General features: G+C 39.7%; 1 protein-coding gene across 4 annotated transcripts in view; it reads left to right on the top strand.

Annotated features, from left to right (window-relative positions):
- Positions 1-15,828, top strand: part of GAB1 (GRB2 associated binding protein 1) — a 123,852-nt gene that overhangs the window by 102,487 nt on the left and 5,537 nt on the right. For 2 of the 4 annotated variants that reach the window (XM_036240975.1, XM_036240974.1), the window contains 6 exons: positions 149-234; positions 419-722; positions 9,703-9,792; positions 11,347-11,440; positions 12,423-12,546; positions 14,901-15,023. In XM_036240975.1, the coding sequence (XP_036096868.1) occupies positions 149-234; positions 419-722; positions 9,703-9,792; positions 11,347-11,440; positions 12,423-12,546; positions 14,901-15,023 (821 nt within the window). The remainder of the gene's footprint in view (positions 1-148; positions 235-418; positions 723-9,702; positions 9,793-11,346; positions 11,441-12,422; positions 12,547-14,900; positions 15,024-15,828) is intronic. The other 2 variants (XM_036240977.1, XM_036240976.1) reach the window with 1 other exon arrangement.

Raw genomic sequence — 15,828 nt, 5'->3', positions numbered from 1 at the left:
TGTTCTACGAGCATCCTTTTTAAAATCTGTGTACATACGTACCTGCATGTGTGTGTGTTAAAGAGAGAGGGAAAGACTGGGTCGTTCTGATTACCCTGAGAACTGGCAAATGTGGGAAGACATGTTTATAATTTGTTCTTTATTTTAGATGCTACTTCTCAAGACTGCTATGATATTCCACGGACATTTCCAAGTGACAGATCTAGTTCCCTTGAAGGCTTCCATAACCACTTTGTAAGTATAATTGACCTTGGCATGCTCGATTGTATATTTCATTGTCAAAAACCTTCACACTGAGTTCCCTGAGACTAAATGAGATCATGAAATAAACGCCCCCTTCAGATCTGTATGAATAGGTGTGACTTACAATTATGTTTTCCTGTTTTTGTTTATTAAAAGAAGTGTATGTGTGTTTTAGAAAATCAAAAATGTGTTGACAGTGGGAAGTGTGTCAAGTGAAGAGCTGGATGAGAACTACGTGCCGATGAACCCCAACTCCCCGCCCAGGCAGCATTCCAGCAGTTTCACGGAACCAATTCAGGAAGCAAATTATGTGCCCATGACCCCAGGGACATTTGATTTCTCTTCATTTGGAATGCAAGTGCCGCCTCCTGCTCATATGGGCTTCAGGTCCAGCCCAAAGACCCCTCCCAGAAGGCCCGTTCCTGTTGCAGACTGTGAACCACCCCCCGTGGACAGGAACCTCAAGCCGGACAGAAAAGGTAAGGAGAGAGGACATAGGAAAAGAGTCAGCGTTGCCTGTCGAGAGCCGCATTTGACTGTCATTAAATCCAGAACAGGACTGGGACTAGACATTCTGGAGTATTTCATATCATCTAGTTATTAACTTGTCTAAGAGATATTGATGTTTATAGGTTAATCATTTGATGATATGTTGATGCCCAGGTGAGATTTTTTTAAATCTCCTGTCTCCACAGCAGAAATGACAAACTAAAGCACTCACAAGGATTGGCAGGGAACAGGAGAGAACTGGGAGAAACTCGAATGCCCTAATTGGAGTAACTAACTGCTCCTTGGCTGCAACCCTGTTGATTTGAGAAAATAATTTAGACCTGTACATGCCAATTTTCTGATGTATCGAGAGAAGCAGAAATTTCAGATTTTATGTGTGTTATCTTTTGACTTTTAAATTCTAACAACTAATTTAATTATTTTCAAAGAACAAAACCTTGCAGACCAAATCAAAGTATAGAGTATCAAATCAGACGAGATTATTAATGCACTTGACAGTGAGGTTGCTTGTATATCTTTAAATTCTGCTTGTATAACAACTTCTTAAAAATTATTCTTCCTACCCTGGCTGGTTTGGCTCAGCGGTTAAAGCGTCAGCCTGCGGTCCGGAGAGACCCGGGTTCAGTTCCCTCTAAGGGCATGTACCTCGGTTGCAGTTTGTCCCCGGCCCTGGTTGGGTCGTGTGGGTGGCAGCCACTCGATGTGTCACTTTCACGTTGATGTTTCTCTCTCTCTCTTTCTCTCTCTATCTGAACAAAATATCGCAAAATGTCCTCGGGTGAGGATTAAAAAAAAAATTTATTTTTCCTTAGCTGAGGTACAAGTGCTTCTAGTCTCTTCTTTCATACTGGCCTTCATAAGTAACATTAAGCTCTCGGGCAACATGGTTTGTTAAGAACTCAGTGAAAAGAAATTTTTCATGTGATATGTACCCAAGTGTTTTTAAAAAATGTTTAAAGTTTGCATTCGAGTGATTAATACCTGCTGTTAGAGAGACTTAATCTGGACAACTGAATAAGTTAGTAAATCGGCTGTGTGGTGAGTGGCTTAATTTATGGGGTATTCAGCACATTTGAAAAATCTCATGGCCGGTGTAGCTTTTTAAGAGCATGTAATGTTTGTGTAAATTTTTCATTGACTTGGGTTTAGATTATTAATATTAATTCTAATTAAGTACCCATTGTGGGGAAGAGAGACAGACTCACTCCGAGTTTCTTAAAATGGGTTTTGTTTCATTTTGCTGTAAATAACTAAGGATACTCGTGTGTTGAAGTAAGAAAGCGATTGGGAACTGAGGCACGGCTAGGGGACAGTCACTTTGTCCTGCTGTCTGCATGTCTGTCCCGTGGGAAGTCTGCATCTGCTTTGTTCTCTTTCATTCTTTCCTGCTTTTGTTTTCCTCTACTATTCTCTACCAGGTTTTCTGCTTTCCCAGAGCTGTGCCTACAGCGCCCCTCCGTGGCCTGGATTCTGCCTCGTGGCTCTGTTTCCAGACCCTTGCAGCCTCCACACCCCCTCCTTCGTTACTTACTCACCTCAGGTTGCTCAGAGAGAATCTTTGGCCACGGGATAGATTGTAGGCTGGGCGGAGCTTAGTGGCTGCTGGGTCCTAACAGCTGGAAAGATGGTGACTTGTGACATCCATGGCCACTCTGACAGCCCCAGAGCAGGGCCATAATCCGGATGGTTACCTTAGAAAGGGTGTGAGCATCACCAGCTTTCTATTGAATAACTTTTCCTTCTGCTACTCTTTGCCCTCATCTGTCTCGAAACCTATTCAGACATTACTGGTCCTTTTTCTCTTTGCCTAGAATACATGAAAGCATTTTTGGACATGTTTACATGTATCATTGAGCTCACAGATTGCTGAAGGATTAAGATACAAGTGTCCTGAACTCTTTGAAACATGGAAATGTTCATTTTAATGCTACACTGGTTCTTATTTTTCTATAATTAGTGCATTAGCAGGAGAGCTACCCCTTTGAACCTAAGAGTTTTATATGTTGAGGTCCCCCATAAATGCACAGGTGGAGTGGACTGGGTGATGGCACAGGCTCCGAGTCCCCCCGTCTACTCCCCTGCCTGCTCCTTCCCCCCTAGGGCTGTGCAGGATGCAGCTTGAAAGTTCCCGGGAGATTTTATAGTTTATGATTCTATGTGGTGAGCATAATGCAGAATCAGAAAAGATCCCTATTTGTATGTTTAAAAAGTCTTAAAAGCATATCTTTATGATTTTAAAATCATAGTGATATGCTTTTAGTGTCATCTAGGTCTGACAGCTCATGTACCCCATATTATAATATAAATATAATAATATGGCACATATACTATATATGATATTACATGTCTATCATATTTATATAATTATGCCTCCCTGCATGTATAGTGAAAGTAGTGTATATTCTAGTACATGACAGAGTCATTGTCCTAATCCTCCAATTTCCCTAAAGTGACTTCACACTAGAACAGAACAAAGCAGGTTCTTGGTTACTTCTGGGGATTGTGTCCAGTCTTTTCAAAAATTAGCTGAACTGTTGAGAGACAGTCCTGAGTTCATGGGCCAGATTATTTATTTGGTATCTTTTCTTAGATACAAAGTGAACTGAGAAAGCACCCAGAATAAAGACCCACATAATTCTTTGCGAAAATGAGGAAAATGGGTTTGGCAAAACAGTAAAGAGGTTACTAGAATCATAGTAATAAAGAAAATGTTTTTGCTTTTCCTTAGTACTGACCTACTTTTTCATGTGATACAAGAGAAGATGCATGAGAAGGTATTTTATATCGTAGGGCAAACTTGGTCAACCCACTTTAGGAAGTTATAGCTACTCAAGGAAAACACATTTTAAACCCCAAATTCACTCGCTGGCCAGTTTGGCTCAGTGGTTAGAGTGTCAGCCCAAGGACCAAAAGGTTGTGGGTTCGATTCCTGCTCAAGTGTGTGTACTTGGGTTGTCAGTTAGATCCCCAGTCAGGGTCGTGCAGGAGGCAACCAATAGATGTGTCTCTCACGTTGATGTTTTTTTTTCCTCTCTCCCTCCCTCCCTTCCACTCTATCTTAAAAAAAAAAAAAAAATCACTGGAAAAATATCCTCTGCTGAGGATTAACAAAAACAAAAAACCCAAATTCAGATCTTGGAGCAAAGTTTATTCTTCAAAATTGAAACTGTTAAACAAAGGTCTTATTTGGTCATGAAATTCTTCTCATTATGCATAGCATCAGATGAGTCTCTTCAAAATTTCTCCTTTTGTGATAACAGCGATATGATTCCATCTATTATTCTAGTGTCTCTTGTTAACTAAACCTAATAATAAGCAAACCTATTCTATCAAATACGGCTTGTTTCATTTCAAGCCTAGTACAAGTAGTTCAATATCCAATCTAGCCAGTTTCTGGAGTATCTTTGAAGGGTCTACAAGAAATGAGTAACATTCTAGTCTTGTGTATACCCCCAATTATAGATGTCAGCTGCTGTAGTTAGTAGTAGAGATGAGTTTTTCAAATACTTCTGAGTAACTGAAGCTGCCGAAATACATAGATATTCTAAACTCGTGCATTTAATGTATTTTCATGAGTCCTTTGCCCATCCCCCAACCCGTGGCAACTGTGTTTTCACCCACACCGTTTCTGTCACCATAGTATTTGTTTTGAACCAAGTTGTGTGTATATTACTAGAGGAGAAAAACATCACTTCCATGTGCTGCATTAAATATTACAGATGAGTCCTTGGACATGCAGCACAAATTATGTTTTGATCATTTTCATTGAAAGTTTTATATTTTAATGGAAAAGCTATTGCAAAGTTTGAAAATTTTCTTTAAGAGATCATTCATACCCAGCCTGTGTCGCTCAGTGGATTGAGCATGGGCCTGTGGACGAGAGGTTCCGTTTTGATTCCTGGTCAGGGCACATGCCCGGGTTGCCGGCTCCATCCCCAGTGGGGGGCGTGCAGGAGGCAGCCAATCAATATTTCTCTCTCACATCTGTGTTTCTCTCTCTCTCCCTTCCTCTCACTCTAAAAAAAAACAAAAACAAAAAAAAACAATCAAAACATTTTTTAAAAAAGAGAGATCATTCGTGGCTTCTTTTAAAGTCAGTCTTTACATAAATCTACCATATTTAATCCCTGCACTTATCTAGCTCCCCTCCCCCACCCAGTCTCCTCCTACCATGATGGAGCAGCTGTTTGACCTTGTGTGACTGCCTTGACCATATTTGGGGATGACCCAACAGTCAGTCACTCTTTTTTTTCCCTCTTAAAGGACAAAAAATATGACATTGATCAGATTATACACCACTAGCTTTCAATGTAGGTTTTTTCAGCCCTACCAGCTATAGGATATGCCTTCTGCTAGGTCTTGGGTCTTTAAACAAGAAAAGATGGCTTTCCTGAAGAAGCTCACCTTCTGGTGGAGGAGCTAGAAAAGTAAACACATTATCATAATTAGCACGGAAGGGGCTGTGGTTGAGGTAAGCTCTTGGCCTCTCTGAGCTCCCCTGAGGAACGTCTGAGTGGGTGAGTGGCAATTACATGATGGTGGAGGAGGGGAGGGTGGCGGAGGATCTTCTCATCAGAATAAATAGCACGCAGAGGGAGATGGGGAGGGAGATGGGGCTGCTCGTGGGGGGGGGGGAGGAAAGTCTGAAAGCCAAGTGCCTGATCTTGAGAGTATTATGAGCCACACTAATGAGTTTGGGCTTTATTCTGAGTACACCATTAAAGAGGTTTATGCAGGCAAGTAATATAATCAGCTTGGCCTGTAGAAAGCTCATTCTAAGATGTAATGATATGATAGGAAAAAAAATTATATTTTTTAAATGCAAAATAGTATAAAATCTTACCTTTCTCAGCATCTTTCTCAGAAAGAGCTTGCCTCATTTTCCAAGTCCAGGGTTCTGGAAGCCTGGGTTTAGGGATGAGCAGGTGAGAAAGGCCTAACAACAGCCCCTGTCCTGGCTCTCGGTTGCTCCCACAACTTGGGGGCTAACAGTGATTTTTAAAGTTTTGAGGGTACTGGGTGTAGAGATGGAGGTCATTTGGCCACACATGGTGAGTGTGTCACTCCCAGAAAAACCAGGTGAGTGGCGTGCACATTGATAGAGGACGGAAGGACTTCAGGCTTGCAGATTCCTTTGTGCTTGGGTGAATGGAAACAAACGATTACACCGTAAACTGTAAAGTAAAATTGATATAGGGAGGTGAGAGAGAAAGTGGAATCTAAATGACTCCTAAGAGATCTGCCATGGGAACTGGGTACCCAGGAGACAAAGCCAGTTTGTGGGGAGTCAAAGAGGATCAGTTCCGTTTGGAACATGTAGTGTGAATGCCTGCAGACCATGCAGGTGTGTGCTTTTGTAGAGTAGGGTCTAGGGGAAAGAGCTGAGCCAGAGATGAACATTCTCCAAACGGTCCTCCACATAAGGGCTCAGTCACATGATCCAGGGATTGACAGTCTTTATGGGTTAAAGCACAGTTGCAATTTCACCAGAAATGGGTGCTTTTTACTATGTTCCAGCATAGTCTAGCTAAAGTCCAGTGGTAACTGCCTTAGATTCAAAAGCTGAGGTTCGCCCTGGCCAGTTTGGCTCAGCGGTTGGAGCGTCGGCCTGCGGTACAGAGAGACCCAGGTTCAGTTCTCGCTAAGGGCACGTACCTCGGTTGCAGTTTGTCCCCGGCCCTAGTTGGTTGTGCGGGTGGCAGCCACTCGATGTGTCCCTTTCACGTCGATGTTTCTCTCTCTCCCTCTCTCCCTCTCGCTCTATCTGAACAAAAAATGGAAAAATGTCCTCGGGTGAGGATAAAAAATAAATAAATAAATAAATAAATAAATAAATAAAAGCTGAGGCTCAAATGAGTTCCTCTGCTTACACGCAGAATTTGAGAATCCGTGTATCTTCAGATTGGTTCATTTTTGCCTCTACTTTAGAATTCTCATTTCTTACTCTTTATTTTCACACTTTGCTTCAGCAATCAGCAAAACATTCAGGTATTTGCCTATCGGCAGTGGAGGGGAAGACGGGGCTAAGGCAAGCATGTTTACACCTTGGACTTCTTTTTCTTTCTCTCCTCCTAAGTAATACTGAGCTATCCTTTGGGTATGACTTTTATTTCTGTCTGGAACACACATGTCAAACTGAGTTGGGAAGGATGCAGAGAAATAAAGCTAACAGTGTCTAAGGGACACAGTACAATTCAGCACAACACATCCATTGCAATTTTTTTTTAATGTTTTTCTTGATTTCTAGAGAGAGAGAAAGGGGGAGAGAGACAGACATCAATGTGCGAGAGAAACATTGATCAGCTGCCTCTTGCACGCCCCCTACAGGGGATTGAGCCAAAACCTGGGCATGTGCTCTGACCAGGAATTGAACCAGGACCTCTCAGTCCATGGGACGACGCTCAGTCCACTGAGCCACACCAGCCAGGCTCCTTTGCAATTTTTATCCTAAAATCAACCTTAAGCTTTGGATGGAGTAGAAAATACATGTAAGTTTTATAAAGGCACTTTAAAAATTCTCACTCAAGCTCTGGCCAGTTTGGCTCAGAGGTTAGAGCGTCGACCTGCGGTCCAGAGAGACCCGGGTTCAGTACTTTGGTTGCAGTTTGGCCCTGGGCCTGGTTGGGTCATGTGGGTGGCGGCCACTCAATGTGTCCCTTTCACGTCGATGTTTCTCTCTCCCTCTCTCTCCCTCCCACTCTATCTGAACAAAAAAATGGAAAAATGTCCTCGGGTGAGGATAAATAAATAAATAAATAAATAAAAATTCTCACTTAAGACCGTCTTTTTTATTAAGAAAACCAAGTAGTATCCTTGAGAGTACTTGAGAGGTGTCGTTGGTTTGGAGGAGAGATGTGAGCTCAGGGTCTAGTGTTGGAAGGATGATTTGGAGGTGACCGGTCAGAGAGCTGAAGTGTAGAACTAGATCATAACTGGGTGGGTTTGGCAGTCACGTGACCTTAGTCCACCACCAGTACAGGTAGGGTGCAGAGGTTGAACGCCGAGAAGTGCAGAGCATGACTGCTGGTCGATAAATCACAGGGAAACACCAGGCGGAAGCTGAGAGCGAAGGAGGAGGGCAGAGAGCACAGTGACTGCACAACAAACCAGAAGTAGTTCTCAATGCATTTTGTCATTTTTATTCTGTTTAATATGTTTTCATTGATTTTTTTAGAGAGAGAGGAAGGGAGAGAGAGAGAAACATCGATGGGCTGTCTCCCGCACGCCCCTCACTGGGTGTCGAGCCCAAAACCCTAGCACGTGCCCTGACGGGGAATGGAACCCGGACCTCTCAGTCCATGGGATGATGCTCAATCCACTGAGCCACACGGGCCAGGCTAAAAGCAGTGTGTCATTTTTAAACATCACCTCACTCACATATCCACCATCCATGGCATTCCAGCACGAGATCTCAAGCAACCGAGGAGTTCAAAACGGAACTCTAAACTCTGATTTTCTCACATTCTCTATTTCCTAAAGGGGTCGAGAGGTACAGGGAAGGGGGACAGTACAGACGCATGACACCGGCTGGTAGGGGCTAGAGGAAGCCTTAATTCAGTCTCTGATGAATGTGACCTGAGCAAGTCACTTAACCACTTTTTGTTCTCCAGGGCTATCTCCTTCCGAAAACGAAGGAGCTGGATTTGGTCTGTAAAGGCCTTTCAGTTCTCCAGGACATGTGTTTTCCTATGGAAAAGCTTACCCTCTGCCTCTTACTGTTTTTGAAGGGAAGTACACTATGTTGGAGGAATATAAAAAGCTGATGTGCCCCTTTGTTTTAGAAAAGTGTGCCATCATGGGCCCTGGATAGGTCAGTGTTAGGGGTGGGATCATGGCCAGAACTTCACTCATATCTTAAAGTAGGTCTGCCTCATTTCTGAATTAACTCCGTGTATTAATTGCATAGCTTAGAAAACCGGTTACTTAGAGAATTTTCACGTTTTATAATCTAGACTACAACATTTAAAGAAACTTAGATTTGGGTAGATGAGGTGCTAGATGTCAGCAAATTCTTATTTTGCCATCTAACAATGTCAGCTCAGTTTTATATATGCCATGAAAGAAGAAAATTTGGTGCCACTGAGAACAGAGTAACTTATATAACTTCCTCAAATGATATTGCTACTTTGACATCCAGGCTTCTAACGGGAAAAAGTATGAGGCCAGCTGCTGGGTGTTCACCTGTCCTTTGCATAAGGTTGTGTTTCATCCGTCCTTGTATGTGCAGAGATTAAATGGAAAGAAAATGACAGCAAACGAATTTCTGCTTTCAAATCCTGACATTGAAGCTAGACCACTAGCAGTTCCAGAATCCAGAATCCAGACATCCGATCCATGCAGAATGATGTCACCAGACAGCCACTGAGTTTCTGGGGAAAACAAATGTTGGTCTCGGATTAGCAAACATGTAGCATCCACCTGCTTCTCTAGAGGGGTTTGGTCAGGGGTGAAGGAGTGGTCAAATTAAACTTTTTAAAATACCTCCACCAAATTAAGAGAGTAGTGAGTAGTGTTAAGAATGGAGGTAGGCCTCAGTACTGCCTTAGGAGACACCAAACTTGAAAGAAAAGATGTACTTGAGATCTGACTGAGGGATTTGATTTTTTTTTTTAATTTGACCCAGTTTTCTAAGGCATGTTAGAGGAACTAACTTGTTACGTGTTTTTCTTCCTTCCCACAAATAAAGATAAGAACTAACCAGACCACTTATTCTGCTAAAACCCTACCACCTGTTGTAACACTTTGCCTGTTATATGGTTGCACGCGGCTTCCTCCTTCCAACATACTGAGCATGAGTGGTACCAGCAAGATAGAAATAGTCGCCACAGACAAACCTGTTTATGCTTTTGAGATGTAACATTTCTGCTCAGGGCTCTGTTGCTTTTTTACAGAATCCATTTTTCCCATTAAAAAATAACATATTAAGAGAGTCTTCTTTTTACCAATTAGGTCAAAGTCCTAAAATTTTAAGACCCAAACCCCATGGTTTAGAGCGAACTGATTCACAAACCATACGTGACTTTGCTACAAGAAGAAAGGGTATGTACTTTAGCATCGCATGCTGGATGGGGTGCTGGGAATTTACTTATTTGGGATTTTTTTTCTTTCTTTAAAAGTAAAGAAGAGCCTTAAATCCAACTGCTGTTGTAAATAAAGCTTCCCAGCACGTTATTTCTAATGAATGCTTCCCATAATGTACAGTGTCTTGTTAATGCCGTTAACAGCAGCATGTTAAATATTTGATAATATGTGACAGTCAGTCTTGTCCTTTTGCATCCTTTTAACCCTTTAGATATCAAGACATTGTTTTCTTTCAGCTTGTGAGCTGCTTGTGAATTCCAATCGTCTCCATATATAATGTATGTTTTCTGTTCTGAGATAGAATACAGACTCATTTCCACAGATTAATGGTTTTATGCCATGACTTAAAATTTGACACCTAGACTGACATTAACTTTTAGGTTTCAAGAAAACTAAAATGTTTTGTTATAAGCCCCAATGGATCTACTTAGCCCTTTAAAATGACCACCTGTTTTATCGTTTGATGGTAATTATAATATAGTTGATTAAAAGTACCCAAATATGGACGAAGACTAGGAGGTTTGAAACCCGGAAAAATGAAAATTTTTTATTTAGAATGGCATAATGAAAGGTAGCTAAAATACTTACCTAGTATGTTTGAATAGTCTCCTAAATATAATTAATATTAACAGATAATATTGTTTCATTCTTTTGCTCATTTCATTAATTTCTGAAAAATGTTTCAGTCTGATGTTAAGGGCCAAGAGCTCTGTGGTTTGTGTTCTCATAGCGATTGTCTATTGCGGTGATTAGGTAAACAAGCAAAGACGCTTATAAGTAAAACAAATAAGAATATTAGCATTTATTTTATTTTCATTTAATTTGGTAAAAGATATTGTTGGTTAAATTAAGCCCAAAATTTGAAGTAATTGTTTACTTATGACCGTTTCTCAGAACTGAGTTTGAGTGTACAGATACAATCATTGCTTTGTTTTCTGTGTTTCCAGACTAGGCATGAATTAATTTAGAAGATTTGGTCATTAATTTTGTTTGTTTTTGGTTTTAGCAAAGTTTGGTATTTAATACCTTTTACACATTATTTTATTTTATGATTGTATAACTGATGCTTCAATATTGAAGAATTGGAACATTTTTACATAGAAGATTAAATCTCCATATTTAAGGATAAAATTAGATAAAAATAAAATAGGGAGATCATGAAAAGTATAAATCCAAGTAACTGTAAAGAAATTGCATCACATTGTTCTCTTTTGTTCTCATTTAGTTTATCTTCATAAAATATTTACTTAAATCAAAAAGCAATATGTTGTAATAGAGCTTTTTAGACTTTAGTCAACCATCATGAAACATCTGATTAACTTTGTCACTAATTGTTTAGCTGGGTAACCTTGGGCAGATCACATAATGTCCATGAACCAACCTAGCGTCATCAGTGAAACTAGCTGGTCCTAGGTGCACTCCGGCATACCGTATAAATACACAGGGAGAGGATCTGGGTTTTTTCCCCAAATTGCTGTACACTAAAATCTCTTTCTCTCTCTTTTGTTTCAGCCAAGCCAGCACCTTTAGAAATAAAACCTTTGCCAGAATGGGAAGAATTACAAGCCCCAGTCAGATCTCCCATCACTAGGAGTTTTGCTCGAGAGTAAGTCTTTCAAATATGTAGGTTGATTATTCAATGTAATGGAAAATACCTAGAACAGTGGTTTCCAAAGAATGGTCGGGGAAGCCCCCCTTTTCTTCGAAATCAAAACTGTGTTCATTAAGATAATAAGATGTCATTCACTTTTTCCACTCTTCTCTCATGAGCACACACTGGAGTTTTCCAGGGGCACCATGATATTTGATGATATTGTGTGACAGCTAATAGAATGTGTATTATGTGTTTATGTTTAAAATTTTTTTCAACAGTTTGTGGTATGGTAAATATCAATAGATATAAACCACATAAACAAAATTTCCCTGGAGTTCTCCATAGTGTTTAAGGATATAAAGGATTCACGAGACTAGAAATACCTAACTACTGATCTGGAAAATATGGTAATTTCTTGTGGGGATTACTTAATTAAGATTTATTTAAGTGTATGTAGGGAAATGAATATATGAAGTTACAGCCTGTGTTGAGTATGTGTTCGTGCTTCGTGTACACATACAGTTATTTTCAGTGGGAATTCTTAAATCTTTCTTGTTATGTCTGTGCCTTTCTACTTACCCTCCAAATCACTTAGCAATACTTTTTCTTTGTTCTACACAGGTAATATGCCCCCAAATATACATTTGCAATATAGCTATACATATTGGTGGTGCATTTGAATGTGTGCAATAAGTTGTATTATAATAAATGTGTACAATAGATATTTATAAACTTAAATGGATATTTCTGAAAGAATGTTAAACTATCACTTATTTTTTTTTTCTGTATTTTTTGTTGTTGTTGTTCAGTTAAGAGTGGGAGGGAGAGAGAGGGAGAAACATCGACGTGAAAGGGCCACATCGAGTGGCTGCCACCCGCACGACCCAATCAGGGCTGGGGACAAACTGCAACCGCTATCACTCATTTTTATTTTGGAAGTGAGTTTAGAAATTTTGTCAGGGTCTGTGTTTGTAATGATAGTTTCTATGATTAGCTCCTCCAGATTCCCCATGTCTCCCCGACCGGATTCAGTGCACAGCACAACCTCAAGCAGTGACTCGCACGACAGTGAAGAGAATTATGTCCCCATGAACCCAAACCTATCCTGTGAAGACTCAGTATGTAAAATCTTCATTTTAACTTCTCTCTTCTTTCTTCCAGTCTATCAGCCTTATCCTAACATCTCTTTTTATACTTAAGGAAAAAGGATACAAGTCTTTTTTTTTTTCATGCTTTTTAAAAGTACTGTGCTAAAATCTAAAGTCAGTAAGGGTCAAATTATATCAATATCTAAAAAGTAGATATAAAATTAGTTAAAAATTATAAAAGTTTTCCAGTTATAGTTCTTTTAAGATGTAATTGAGTTTTTAAACCATCCAAGAAAATTTACCTTATACTGGATGCTGCCTATTCGTTTATACAAAGATCCAAAGCCATACATTTGTGAATTGAACCCTTAATGTGACTTCTGAAATTTGAATGATGATATAGCATTACTAAAGACAATCATTGTTATATAATAATAACAAAACTATGTTCAATAAGTTTATATATTTTTAAAATAATTTTAGTAAAAAGCATTATTGTTGTTTTTTTAATATGTTTTTAGTGTTTTGTTTTTTTTAGAGAGAAACATTAATCAGCTGCCTCCTGCACACCCCCCACTGGGGATCAAGCCCACAACCTGGGCATGTGCCCTGACTGGGAATCAAATCAGGACCTTTCAGTCCATGGGACGATGCTCAGTCCACTGAGCCACACCGGCTAGGCTGCTGTTGTATTTATTTATTTATTTATTTATTTACTTTTAATTCACAGAACACTCATAATAACTCCTAGAATCTTGGGGTTTTACTAAACTGTTTTGGGAAAACACTGGGTTAAAGGCCAGAACACAGTGACAGGCTGTTCCCAGTTGAGATTAGATCAAGAGCAAACAGACTTCCCTGTAGGGAAATAAATGTTAATAATACTTCAAGATGAAAAAATGTCCAGTTCCAATAATAATTAGAAAACAGTTTGACTAGCAATTCTGAGACATTCTCTTTGGGAACAACTTACTGAGATTAAATGTGTACCCCCTGTGGGCTCATGGGTTTCTTTCATAGCCTTATGGTGCTGTGAATTCTAGGTGTTTCCGATTAGGGGGTACCAGGCATGGATTCTTTCAATGGTCACATTTGAGTAGAAAACATTTTTCACTCACACACACACACTCATTCCTGCTCAGTTTTTTATGTGAGAATGAGATACCGAGTCATTTAGAGAGAAAAAGCCATTTCCTTATGAATTAGAAAAAAACAGTCAGGAGACGAATGGCTATGTGTACTAATTGAATACCAAAGCTTGCTTATTTTTGTGTGCCCTACATGTTATTGTCGATATTTTGTCATGCTTTATTAGAAGTAGTTGATAAATTTGGTTTAAAAACCTGGTCCTACAAATAGGGCCATCCCATTCGGTGCTGCAGATTGATGACTGCACGGCCACCCTGCTGCGGCCCGAAGTATGTACAACATGCTGCCTTCGTGAGAACTTGCCATCCAGGCATGTCCCGTGCACCAGGGCAGGCCCTGCGGGGCGCAGCTGGGTTGCCCCAGAGGAAGAAGCACCTTTTACTCATTCACAGAAACGTTGCGCACGGGCTGTCAGCAGCCCTGGTTGTAGATAAGGGAATGCACTGTATTTGTCTAGCAATTGTCTTTGCCCTGCATCCCAGTGTACTCTGTTTAACCTGAGCAGAAATTGCTGTCTACTATCTCTGTTTTTTCTTCATCTTTTTAAGGAGACAAGTCCTACTTTTGTAGGCTTCCTATTAGTACAGAAGGGGTAAGGCCAAGAGAAGACAGAGGAAATTAAGTGGTAAAAATTCCAGATGGTTGAAATAAAATCCACTTTACCAATAAAGTCATTATTCATAGGCTTTAGTTGACATACTTATTCTAAATTAATTTCAGTGTGAAAGCCTTTAAATAAAATATAGAACTTTTTAAAAATTTTAGTTTGAAAGGAAGGAGTATGATGATCCTGTAGATTAAAAATGTAATTGACTACATATATTATTTTAATAATGTTCAGGTTGGGTTATCAAAACTAATGGTAGCGCCCTGGCCGGGTTGGCTCAGCAGTTGGAGCATCGGCCTGCAGACCAGAGAGAGTCCCGGGTTCAGTTCCCGCTAGGGGCAGATATCAAAAACAAAACAAACAAACTAATGGTAGCTTGACATGCCAGTCTTGACTTGAACCAACTTTGACTTGTGAGAGTACTTTTAGCTTACTGTAAGCAAAGTTTTAATCAGTTTTTTAAACATTACTTATTTTCCCCCAGTCCTAAAAGGTTTTGATTTTCTAAGCAGATATTTTTTAAGTTACATCTCTTGAAATAGTATTTAGGCTTTAGTAGATGGCAAGCGAGAAAAGCAGTCTGTCTCGTGAATGTCTGGCAGTTGATTCGGTTGCATTACACTTTCAGAGTCTTTTTGGCAGTAACAGCCTTGACGGAGGGAGCAGCCCCATGATCAAGCCCAAAGGAGACAAACAAGTGGAATACCTCGATCTCGATTTAGATTCTGGGAAATCCACACCACCCCGGAAAGTAAGTGAAACCTTCTGTAAATACAGAGTGGGGCAAAAGCTGTGAGTATGTGAAACACAGAGTTTATTCTTATATTATTATTTATTAGTTATTGTGTTACTTTCCGTACGAACAACTGTAACCCTACTTTCCCCCCCACCCTGTACAATTAGTTCACATTTTAAACCTAAAGAATCATCTCTCCTTTGGGGGACTATTATTATGTTAAATTTAGTAAAGTCTGTTACCAAATGCTGTTTCATAGATCACAAGTAACAAAGTTATGGAGACCACTAAATTAATCTTTTCCTTTCTAATGGGTAGGAAGTTATACGCACTCTGCTCTTGTAGTGGTTACCATTGAAATGCTTACTTAACACGTTCTAAAGTTGTCTTCCCTCTCTTTCCAGTGTTAGCTCAAATTACTCCCCTTCTGACTTTTGTTCAATTTTTTTGTCCAAATTTTCAGGTTTTTATTTTGTTAAACCCCAAAATTAGACAGTAGTAGTAGTATTCTTATGATATAGATAATGTTTACTTATATTTCCCTGCATGTTTGCCACCTTCTTTTTTTATTATTCCTTCTTGTGTCGTCAACCTTCCTTCTTTAACCACTTTTCTTCCTCCTGAAATACATCCTTTAGAAGTTCCTTTTGTGGAGGTATGTTAGTGGTAAATTCTTGCAGTCTTTGTTTAACTGAAATGTCTTTATTTTGCCTTCATTCTTGAAAAAGAGGGTTTTTTTTGTTTTTGAGTTCAAAATTCTTCATTTTTTATTAATTTATTTTTATTACAGATGGTTCTCCTTTTTCCCCCCTAGACACCC

Source organism: Molossus molossus, unplaced genomic scaffold, assembly GCF_014108415.1.
Source record: "Molossus molossus isolate mMolMol1 unplaced genomic scaffold, mMolMol1.p scaffold_m16_p_4, whole genome shotgun sequence".
NCBI lineage: Eukaryota > Metazoa > Chordata > Mammalia > Chiroptera > Molossidae > Molossus > Molossus molossus.
The sequence above is the reverse complement of the archived record's forward strand: the minus strand, read 5'-3'. Positions and strand labels throughout refer to the sequence as shown.